The 12,454-nt window shown below is 43.0% G+C and overlaps 1 protein-coding gene across 4 annotated transcripts in view; it reads left to right on the top strand.

Annotated features, from left to right (window-relative positions):
• Nucleotides 1-3,314: 3,314 nt before the first annotated feature.
• LOC311129508 (latent-transforming growth factor beta-binding protein 1-like) overlaps nucleotides 3,315-12,454 on the top strand; it is a 130,304-nt gene continuing 121,164 nt past the window's right edge. For all 4 annotated transcript variants that reach the window (XM_084161805.1, XM_084161804.1, XM_084161806.1 and 1 more), the window contains exons 1-2: nucleotides 3,315-4,015; nucleotides 5,421-5,491. In XM_084161805.1, the coding sequence (XP_084017931.1) occupies nucleotides 3,663-4,015; nucleotides 5,421-5,491 (424 nt within the window). In that variant the 5' untranslated portion in view covers nucleotides 3,315-3,662. The remainder of the gene's footprint in view (nucleotides 4,016-5,420; nucleotides 5,492-12,454) is intronic.

Below are 12,454 nucleotides of genomic sequence, written 5' to 3'. Positions count from 1 at the left end.
AAACCAAAATAGAACTTTTTGGTAAAAACTAAACTCGTCGTGTTTGGAGGACAAAGAATGCTGAGTTGCATCCAAAGAACACCATACCTACTGTGAAGCATGGGGGTGGAAACATCATGCTTTGGGGCTGTTTTTCTGCAAAGGGACCAGGACGACTGATCCGTGTAAAGGAAAGAATGAATGGGGCCATGTATCGTGAGATTTTGAGTGAAAACCTCCTTCCATCAGCAAGGGCATTGAAGATGAAACGTGGCTGGGTCTTTCAGCATGACAATGATCCCAAACACACCGCCCGAGCAACGAAGGAGTGGCTTCGTAAGAAGCATTTCAAGGTCCTGGAGTGGCCTAGCCAGTCTCCAGATCTCAACCCCATAGAAAATCTTTTGAGGGAGTTGAAAGTCCGTGTTGCCCAGCGACAGCCCCAAAACATCACTGCTCTAGAGGAGATCTGCATGGAGGAATGGGCCAAAATACCAGCAACAGTGTGTGAAAACCTTGTGAAGACTTACAGAAAACGTTTGACCTGTGTCATTGCCAACAAAGGGTATATAACAAAGTATTGAGAAACTTTTGTTATTGACCAAATACTTATTTTCCACCATAATTTGCAAATACATTCATAAAAAATCCTACAATGTGATTTTCTGGAGAAAAAAATTCTCATTTTGTCTGTCATAGTTGACGTGTACCTATGATGAAAATTACAGGCCTCTCTCATCTTTTTAAGTGGGAGAACTTGCACAATTGGTGGCTGACTAAATACTTTTTTTCCCCACTGTACAAAATCAGTAGGGGATCAAATACTTTTTTCCCTCACTGTATGGACATGTGTTATGTCACAGCTGTAGTCCTCTTTCATGAATGTTATTCTTTTCTTCTTTTTTTTTGATTTGGTGACAATTTCTGGATTGGGAAAGAAGTGTGCATCGCCCCTATGTATACATTCCATATTTTCCACAGTTTTTGATCACACAATTTGTTTGCATACAAAACCACTCGATCAAAACCAGATTTCTGGGCCAAAATGTCAGTCATTTAATAAAAATGTTCAATAATGGTCGTTACGAGTGTGTTGTCATTATTTACTATCATACACCATTACATGGCTCCCAAGTGGCGCAGCGGTCTAAGGCACTGCATCTCAGTGCTTGAGGCGTCACTACAGACCCCCTGGTTTGAATCCAGGCTGTATCACAACCGGACGTGATTGGGAGTCCCATAGGGCGGCGCACAATTGGTCCAGCGTCGTCCAGGTTTGGCCGGTGTAGGCCGTCATTGTAAATAAGAATTTGTTCTTAACTGACTTGCCTAGTTAAATAAAGGTAAAATAAATACAATCATATATCCAGCAGACACAGGGAAAATATAGTCATACATATCTGCCTGCTAATGGTTATATAACTTCCAAATTGTATTCATGGACAAACATCATTACACTGATTTGCTGCCATGACATCAGACGTTTGGAGAGGCCTCCCTTTGAAGCAGGGAAAAAGAATGCTTGTTCAGCCTCAGCCTCCTGTTTCTTTTCAACATTCCTGGTGTTTCTCAGTAACAACCTGACAACATCCTCATAAAGTTCCAACTGCAGCTGAAGTTCGATGGTGAGGTCATTGCCAACGAGGAACACCAAAATTACATCACATTTCATGTTATTCATTAAGTGGTATGAATTAACAGTAAGGAACTGATCATCACTATGAGCAGTTTTTGGTCAGGATGACCTAGGGCGAGGACTCGATTGCAAAAGGTTTATCAGAACCTTTATCAGAGTAACATTCTTTATAGTAAATGTGTGACCTGAAAGCTCACTGAAACAAAGACCCCAACATTCACATTTTGCATACAACTTGTGCATGTCTATGTTTGTCCCTTCCCACAGACTTACTATGACTTTAATGTTTTCCAGAAGCATCTTACACATAAGTCATTTAGAAGATGCTCTTATCCAGAGTGAATTAAAGTAGTGTGCATACATTCATTTCTGACTTCTGTCCTTGATCATCCTGGATGACTGTTTCCTGGTCATATGTGCTCTTCTGGGGCATGAGGCTGACCCAGATTTAATCAGTGACTGGAGGATTGCATTTCTGCCCAGCTTTTTGAAATTGCATCATTGGTGATTACACATGTGCCCCGCCCTGTCTTTCACCACATATCTGTCCCCTTCTCTGAGGATGCTGCTCCACAGACACTGAGCTCTGGTTACCATCACCCCTTGTGTGTCAAATTCAGAGCAACGTTTCCCGACAACGTTTTTCACATTCTGGAGGGAAGATTCTTGTGGCCTTCTTTTTTAAATCTATAAATAAGTGTATGACACCATGATATCAAGTATTTGCCCACTTAAAACTCAATGGGGGACATAGAGGTTTCAAGAAAACAATTAGATACCACTCGAGAGCCAACATCATAAGACTTAATGCTACTTTGTATGTTTTCCAAAGCACACACAATGACTCAATGGGGTTTATGTTCATCTGGGTGGAGGTCCTCAAAACCGCTGTGTGTGTGCTATAGTATGTCTTCAATGAACTCACTCCTGTACTGGAATATCCTCTGCAGTCCTCAATGGAATAATGAGTCACTGCTGAACAATTTACCCAGGGGTCGCTGGTAACCCTGCAGTGTAGGAGGACAGTAACTAGGGATAAGCATGAAAAATGAGAAGCTCCCAGAAATGGCCCGCTGCGCAACTGTGGTCAACTCATGTGGGTTGTTGGATGAATAATGGTGCGCACATGGCTTTATGAATTACTTGTCGCATGGTTGTTCCTATCTGATTTATGCAGGAGTATATGGGACCGAAGTAACAATGAGATAGAGGACTTTGACAGCATGTACTTTAAATATATATTTATGTTATTTATAAATATGAATGAATGAAGAAACGTTACATATTATTAGTATTACACAGTATTACACATTACACGTGGCTTATTGGGTGTGTATTGTTTTATAACGGGTCATTCTTATAAGCGTGTATTTATACTCCTATCACTCATGAACTTGCTGGACAACAAGGTTTATGCCTTCTGTCACTTTGATGAGCGCGCGCTCCTGCCGACAGCACAGTGACAGCACAGTTCATGCGTCTTCAGGAATAGATTTTCTTTAGATCTTTGGCGACTATAGGAACACTACGCACTCTAAACATTTTTTTTAGGGTTCAGCCCCACAAGTGTGTTCCAATAAGCGTCCCACTTCTGACGTCATGTCTGCCGGAGATTGGCTGTTCAGTTCTGACACTAACTCCTGCCCTTACACAGTGAAACTTTTTAAAGAGTTTTCAATCGCATCTGCAGGGTAAAGTATTGCACAAACGTAGCCATAGCAGCCGTAACATCTGCTGCCCAGCTCCCCCTTCTACCCTGCGCAGGGATAAAGCAGTGCTTTATTCAGTTTTAGACCCATAATCAGGTTTTTACATGCCCTATTTTATTTTTTACTTTTTAAAGTTAAGCCTACGTTTTTAGTTCTTGTTTTTAATTCGGGTTGGAAGGCGAAGCATCGAATATAGACGAATATGCTCAGGGATATATAACTGTTTTACTCGCGATAAAGTCACAGGAGTTTTTATTTTCCAGATACGGACCTTCTTCAAGGAATTTAATATACAGTTTCCAAAAAGTCTATTGTCTTTACGCGGATACGGAGTGGATATGGCTTGGATCAGATGGGACCTCTTATTTTCTATAGGTTTATTCATTTCACTGGCATTTGTCTCCACCGATCAGAGTGGCTTTAGGAGATACTACGTGTTGCAGCCAGGACCGAGCGGGACGGACAGAGTACATGTGAGTTCCATTTCTTCGCGCTCCGGTGCCACGGGACAACCCCACGCCTACAATGTGGAGCTCTCGGCCAGTTACGGTGGCCAGGCCCGAACCCGTAGGATGGGTAACCAAGCGAATCCGATCCCGCTTCGCCAGGACACACAGTTTACGCAGCATCAGCAAGTCATTCGGCGCACCAGCCACAACGTTCAACAGAGTCACCAAATGAAAATGTCAGGGTAAGATAACCTCTGGGTCTCTGAAAAAAAGTTGATGTTACAGAAGAGTGAATCTGACTATAGGCTACTTATCCTCTTGGATGGAAATGTGGTTTGTTATAAAATATCTAATGTTGTTTGGTCATCTTACTGTACAGTAGCTTACAGTATAGGCATGCCTGGCACCTGGTAAAGGAACTTGCTATAAGACTGGCCTACAACTTTCACTGTCATCATCAACATGATCAGACAGTATAGTCTTAGGGTTGTTAAATATACACTGTGTACAAAACATTAGGAACACCATCCTAATATTGAGTAGCACCCCCTTTTGCCCTCAGAAAGGCTTCAATGTGTCGGGGCATGGACTCTACAAGGTGTTGAAAGCGTTCCACAGGGATGTTGACTCCAATGCTTCCCAAAATTGTGTCAAGTTGGCTGGAGGTCCTTTGGGTGGTGGACCATTCTTGATACACATTGGAAACTGTTGAACGTGGAAAACCTAGCAGCATTGCAGTTCTTGACACACTCAAACCAGTGCGCCTGGTACTTACGACCATACCCCATTCAAAGGCACTTCAATATTTTGTCTTGCCCCTTCACCCTCTGAATGGCACACATACACAATCCATGTCTCAATTGTCTCAAGGCTTAAAAATCCTCCTTTAACCTGTCTCCTCCCCTTCATATACACTGATTGAAGTGGATTTAACAGGTGACATCGATAAGGGATCATAGCTTTCACCTGTATTCACCTGGTCAGTCTATGTCATGGAAAGAGCAGGTGTTCCTAATGTTTTATGCACTCAGTGTGCATTATTAAATAAATAGTCTGCAACTTAAAATACATTCTATATTCAATTTGATTCAGGTAGCTATTTGATCATATTTCTGACAAATTAAAACCACATACAATACTGTACTTGTTTCAGACATTTAGCCCAATGAATGTAATGTTCAATGTGTCACTTATGAACTTTGTTCAACAACTTTCAAGTTGATACGAAATAAATGTCTTAACATCCACTCAGTAGAGACAGAAACAAAAACAGCCAATTTAAATTACTATTCTGAAAGAATAAAGGAAACAAAATAATCAAACAAAATGGCCCAGATCCTGTTGTGTTCAGGAGCATGACCTCAATTTGCAGGGCCCCAGTCGCAGCACTCTCAGATGTATGATTAGTGAGGACATTCCCACACTCTCAGCAGGGGCCACCAGGCTATGGGCGCCCAGCTTTACCTCCCATGAAAGGAGACCCCTAATACCAGATCTGGCCCAGTTTTACTGGGTCATCTCAGGCTGGGCGGCACAGGTGGTTCACTAGACCCACCAGCGTGTGAGTTTTAGCCAGTATGAGTTGATCTTGGGTATGTGACCGTGCACTCTCTCTCTCTCTCTGTGTGTCTCTGGGTGTTATTGCAGGGTGAATGTCTGTGGAGGGCAGTGCTGTCACGGATGGAGTAAGGCCTCTGGATCGCAGCGGTGCACCAAGCGTGAGTATACACTACACTACCACAGCCCAGCCACCGCTGCATGCGGGCCAAAAAGTTGCAGTTGTTCAAAATGTTTTTCCAAATTATTGACGACAGTCTTGGATTCACTATCTAGAACCTAAAAGGATTATTCGGCTGTCCCCATAGGAGAACTCTTTGAAGAACCCTTGTTGGTTCAGTTAGAACCCTTTTGGTTCCAAGTAGAACTGTTTTGGGTTCCATGTAGAACCCTTTCCACAAGAGGCTTCTACATGGAACCCAAAATGGTTCTACCTGGAACCAAAAAGGGTTTTACCTGGAACCAAGAATGGTTCTCTTATGAGGACAGCCGAAGAACCCTATTGGAACCTTTTTTTCTAAGAGTGTACTTGGCACCTCATAACTTCTTCCTTTGGAAAATGTACATCAGTTGTTCATCAGGCAGCACGTGCCAGAATCCCAACATCATACCATATATAATCCATCCAGTATACCTCCCTCCCCTACTCTACTTGGAAACTCACCCAAGCATACATACGTATATGTTTTGAAGGCGCCTTTAGCTGATTAGTAGTGCCAGATTGGAGAACAGCACCTTTCTATGCAGCACTGTATAAGTAACTGGCATTTCTCGCAGTGACTCTACCCACCTGGGAACAATGACGGGACTGTCAGTGTGTTATGGCCCGTGTTGCAGAGTCATGAGAACACTGTTATTGCATAGGAGTGGGCGTGCAGGGCCGGCCGAAAGAGAAACAGGTTTAGAGTGTATTATACCTCATTGCTCGGCCCCACCAGTGGGATCTCTTTCCTGTTCGACCGTGAGGCCTTGCCAGCTGGTTAATTAAGAGACAGACGTCTCTCTCCGTGCCGTGTCTGGTGGACCTCCTGGGGAAACCAGAGGTTACGTTTTAGTCTAGGACCCCTGGTTCATACGTTTAATAGGCCCAGTGCGCCTGCTCTGCTCTACTCTGCTCTGGTCTACTCACACTTAAGACTGGGCTCCACTTAGTACAGGCACTCTTTGTCTCTGCCTTGGTGCCAGTGGTATGTGTGTAAGTCTGTGTTCGTGTTTGTTTGGGTGTATGTGTATGTACGGTGCCTTTGAAAGTATTCATACCCCTTGACTTTTTTGTCTTACCCATCTACTCACAATACCCCATAATGAGAAAGTGAACAAAATGTTTTTAGAAATGTTTGCAAATATATTGAAAATGAAATACAGAAATATCTAATTTAAATACAGTACCAGTCAAAAGTTTGGACACACCTACTCATTCCAGGGTTTTTCTTTATTTTTACTATTTTCTACATTGTAGAATAATAGTGAAGACATGCCTTGATGACAGCGTTGCACACTCTTGGCATTCTCTCAACCAGCTTCACGAGGTAGTCACCTGGAATGCATTTCAATTCACAGGTGTGCCTTCTTAAAAGTTAATTTGTAGAATGTCTTTCCTTCTTAATGCGTTTGAGCCAATCAGTTGTGTTGTGACAAGGTAGGGTTGGTATACAAAAGATAGCCCTACAACTTTCTTCAAGTAGAGTCGCAAAAACCATCAAGCGCTATGATGAAACTGGCTCTCATGAGGACCGCCACAGGAAAGGAAGACCCAGTGTTACCTCTGCTGCAGAGGATACGTTCATTAGAGTTACCAGCCTCAGATATTGCAGCCCAAATAAATGTTTCACAGAGTTCAAGTAACAGATACATCTCAACATCAACTGTTCAGAGGAGACTGCGTGAATCAGGCCATCATGGTCGAATTGCTGCAAATATACCACTACTAAAGGACACCAATAAGAAGAAGAGACTTGCTTGGGCCAAGAAACACGAGCAATGGACATTAGACCGGTGGAAAGCTGTCCTTTGGTCTGATGAGTCCAAATTTGAGATTTTTGGTTCCAACCGCTGTGTCTTTGTGAGATGCAGAGTAGGTGAACGGATGATCTCTGCATGTGTGGTTCCCACCGTGAAGCATGGAGGAGGAGGTGTGATGGTGTGGGGGTGCTTTGCTGGTGACAGTGTCAGTGATTTATTTAGATTTCAAGGCACACTTAACCAGCATGGCTACCACAGCATTCTGCAGCGATACACCATCCCATCTGGTTTGGGCTTAGTGGGACTATCATTTGTTTTTCAACAGGATAATGACCCAACACACCTCCAGGCTGTGTAAGGGCTATTTGACCAAGAAGGAGAGGGATGGAGTGGTGCATCAGACCTGTCCTCCAAAATCACTTGACCCCAACCCAATTGAGATGGTTTGGGATGAGTCGGACGGCAGAATGAAGGAAAAGCAGCCAACAAGTGCTCATCATATGTGGGAACTCCTTCAAGACTGTTGGAAAAGCATTCCAGGTGAAGCTGGTTGAGAGAATGCCAAGAGTGTGCAAAGTTGTCATCAAGGCAAAGGGTGGAATTGTTTTATTCTGTACACGCTTCCTTCTTTTCACTCTGTCAATTAGGTTAGTATTGTGGAGTAACTATAATGTTGTTGATCCATCCTCAGTTTTCGCCTGTCACAGCCATTTAAATCTCTAACTGTTTTAAATTCACCATTGGCCTCATGGTGAAATCTCTGAGTGGTTTACTTCCTTTCCGGCAACTGAGTTAGGAAGGACGCCTGTATCTTTGTAGTGACTGGGTGTATTGATACACCCTCCAAGTGACTGGGTGTATTGATACACCATCCAAAGTGTAACAATTTTGAAAAACCTAATTCCACTTTGACATTATAGGGTATTGTGTGTAGGCAACTGAAAATACATCTAAATGTAATACATTTTAAATTCAGGCTGTAACACAACAAAATGTGGAACAAGTCAAGGGTTGTGAATAGTTTCTGAAGGCACTGTATGAGTATGTGTTTATTGTTCAATGTTTAGTTGTTCATGTGTCATTAACGGTGCAGTGCTGGCCCATTGTTAACATGCACAGATTTCTTGTGGGACCTCTTTTTTAACTCATTGGAATTCCCACTACTCCTGTCCAGTGTCCAATATTGTAGCTGTTCTCCTTGGCAGAGGTTGGGTGGGGAAGTGGGGGCAGGCATGCAATGCACAATGAGGGAATGCTCCTGTTTACATGGGCGCGGGAAACTCTGTGCAAGGCCTCTGTAAGAGAACCAATAGTGGACAATTCCTCAGTACCCATGGCTTTGATTGGTCTTTTTGATGTCAGGATCAGAGCCCAGTACTCCCTACTATTGCCAGATGCTGGAATCAGGGGGTGGACAGGATGGAGTTTCAATGACTGCTTTATAAAAACCTCCAAAGATCTTTGTGTCACTAGATTTATTTTAGTGTACAGTTTCTTTTTCTGTGAAAATGTCTGTATGTTCTTAAAATCTTTTTATTTTCTAAGCTTATCCTCAGGTCATCCGGTGTTCAGCACTCATTTGATTATGATTTTCCACTGACCGTGATATTAATATTTACAGTAGTATAGCACTAGGGAGGCACTGTGAGAAGTTTTCTCTGTGATTACAATTAATCCATAGAAATGAATTGCTTTAGACAACCCTAATAAATATGATGAATAATGCAACTATGATTGATGAATTACTTTAACTGACCAACACACTTTCCCCCCTTATTTCTTTATTTTTATTCTGCTTGTTTTTTCCTATATGGACAAATATGATAACTCACTACTGGGCTATAGTCAGTCACATATTTTATGGATAGATCTCCATCTCCCTATATATCCTTTTCTCAATTTGTTTTTCAGGATCAGCGCTTTACTTTTCTCCACCTCCCTTGTCACGGAAGATGGACTAGGTTGTAAATCCACCCGCTAAATTTTTAATGGAGTTTGATTTCCAGGACACCCCAGCCCCCCCACCCACTACCCTCGCCGAAAATGCCAACAAAAGGGTTTCTTAATAGAAATGAATTTTGTTTGTTCTGGCAACGCCTTACACATGGCCTGCTAGCACCCTGCATAAAGTGTTCTTTCAGGTTGTCAGTCACGCCAACAACCCCCAACCTCCCACCAAGGCAAGCTTTGACATTTTCCAGATAGCTAGTAGAAGCTGTGAAAATCTTACCACACATTACCACTATTTATTACATGGCAAATGGACCAAGCATGTTTAATCATGAAGCTGTTATTGACATTCCTTATTAGATGACATCATGCTTTAACCACAAAACTAATGTTGAAAATATGTTATAAATGTGTTGTGCCTTAGAATATTATCCAGACAGTTCCAATCATGTGATGCAGATACTAAAAACTCCTCTCTGTCCTCTTAATGGACTGTAGTCTAATAGAGATTATGAGCAAACATCCCACATATTTATTCAGTCTATTCCAGACGCAGAGAAGGTAGTCTAACGACATATGATTTTTGAATTGCAGAGCAGAATAGCACTCTGTTGTCTTTTCTGCTAGATTCAAGACTATCCGCAACAGAAAATGGCTTTTAGTAATAATAGGCCTATAATATATAAATACATGTCACTTAGCGGTCACTTTAATACAAAGTGACTTACCGTACAGTGAGTGCATTCATTTTTAGAATGTGTAGGCCTATGTGATCCCTGTGGGATTTCAATCCAAGACCTTGGAGTTGCCAGCTCTACGCTCTTACCAACACTGAGCTGTATATTAACACTCTGGAGCAGTCATTTCCTGTACCTGTTCTACCTACATTAACTGCAGAACTGCAATGTTCCTCTTTAATATTCCAGATGTCCGACACAGCACTTTTTATGCCTGCATAACCAAGTTCAATTCAAGAGAAAGAGAATAAAAAGTCAAGTGTAGAAATTAAAGATGAAGTAATTAGTTGAACTTTTGTTTGTCTGAGAGAGACCTGTGTTAGATGGTCTTCCAGATCCCTTTGCCCTCAGGCAGCAGCACCTACATCAGGCTCAATTCCTCCTCTTCCACTGGAGTCTGGTGTGGCTATTCACAATGTGGAGCCGCATGGTAATCTCACGCTTTGAAAAGCTGCCCAGCCCATTTCTCCCTTAACCGAGTGCAACCCAAAAGTAGGCAGACCGGGCCAGACAAAACAGAACATGAAAATATTTCACTTCAGCGTAACTGCACAGCACAGCGGAGGAGCCGTCTTCATTTTTCATGAAGGATCGTTCAAGAAGAGGCCGCTTGAAACTCCCCCAGAATTAAGAGAATGTGACAGGTTCAACCATTTTATAAATTTAAGCTCTCTCGTGCCTTTGCCTCGTGTGTCCCTAAAAGACAGCACAGGGTGTTGAAAGCAAATGAGGCAGCCAGATACTGTAGTGAGGTGGATAGGATGGATTCTTGCTCCTCTTCCTTATCTGAGGGTAATTTAAAGAGGCTTTAGCTCTACTGGGCTAGTCCAACCTATAGGAGAAATATAAGAACTATAGCCTATTGGAAGAGACAGAGGACCCCTTTCGAAGATTAACAAGGAAAAGCTAAAAACGATACTGTCAACTTTTCCTTTACAGTATTAAGATGCTCCTGTAATCCAGGTAATTTGTAAGTCGCTCTGGATAAGAGTGTCTGCTAAATGATGTAAATGTAAATGTAAATGTAATTCCACCATTATATCATTGTCTTTGTCTCTCAGTTGCCTTACCAGGACTCCCCTTTGCATACCTCATATCAAGGCTTCATATTCCTGATTACTCTTTGTAGATTTCTTTGGTTACTCAGGGCTGTCAGGTACACTATATATACAAAAGTATGTGGACACCCCTTCAAATTAGTGGATTTGGCTGTTTCAGCCACACCCGTTGCTGACAGGTGAATAAAATCGAGCACACAGCCATGCAATCTCCATAGACAATCATTGGCAGTAGAATGGCCTTACTGAAGAGCTCTGTGACTTTCAATGTGGCACGGTCATAGGATGCCATCTTTCCAACAAGTCAGTTGGTCAAATCTCTGCCCTGCTAGAGCTTCCCAAGTCAACTGTAAGTGCTGTTATTGTGAAGTGGAAACATCTAGGAGCAACAACGGCTCAGCCACGAAGTGGTAGGCCACACAAGCTTACAGAACAGGACCGCCGAGTGCTGAAGCGTGTAGCGCGTAAAGATCGTCTGTCCTCGGTTGCAACACTCACTACCAAGTTCCAAACTGCCTCTGGAAGCAACGTCAGCACAAGAACTGTTCGACGGGAGCTTAATTACATGGGTTTCCATGGCCGAGCAGTCACACACAAGCCTAAGGTCACCATGCGCAATGCCAAGCGTTGGCTGGAGTGGTGTAAAGCTCACCGCCATTGGACTCTGGAGCAGTGGAAACGCGTTCTCTGGAGTGATGAATCACGCTTCACCATCTGGCAGTCCGACGGACGAATCTGGGTTTGGCGGATGCCAGGAGAACTCTACCTGCCCGAATGCATAGTGCCAACTGTAAAGTTTGGTGGAGGAGGAATAATGGTCTGCGGCTGTCTTTCATGGAGCCCCTTAGTTCCAGTGAAGGGACATCTTAATGCTACAGCATACAATTACATTATAGACGATTCTGTGGTTCCAACTTTGTGGCAACCGTTTGGGGAAGGCCCTTTCCTGTTTCAGCATGACAATGCCTCCGTGCACAAAGCGAGGTCCATACAGAAATAATTTGTTGAGATCGGTATGGAAGAACTTGACTGGCCTGCAGAGAGCCCTGATCTCAACTCCATCAAACACCTTTCGGATGAATTGGAACGCTGACTGCGAGCAAGGCCTAATCGCCCAACATCAGCGCCCAACCTCACTAATGCTGAATGTGGCTGAATTGAAGCAAGTCCCTGCAGCAATGTTCCAACATCTAGTGGAAAGCCTTCCCAGAAGAGTGGAGGCTGTTATAGCAGCAAAGGGGGGACAAACTCCATATTAATGCCCATGATTTTGGAATGAGATGTTCGACAAGCAGGTGTCCACATACTTTTGGTTGTGTAGTGTATGTGTTTAGTCTCTGCATCTCCTCTATGCATGCATACCATATATTTCTCTGAGATGGCAGCCGCCTGCCAAGACCAGGCAAGCACGACTTGG

This window comes from Coregonus lavaretus, assembly GCF_964263955.1.
Source record: "Coregonus lavaretus genome assembly, chromosome: 1".
Classification (NCBI taxonomy): Eukaryota; Metazoa; Chordata; class Actinopteri; order Salmoniformes; family Salmonidae; genus Coregonus; species Coregonus lavaretus.
Note: the sequence above shows the minus strand (reverse complement) of the source record. Positions and strands in the feature narration are given on the sequence as shown.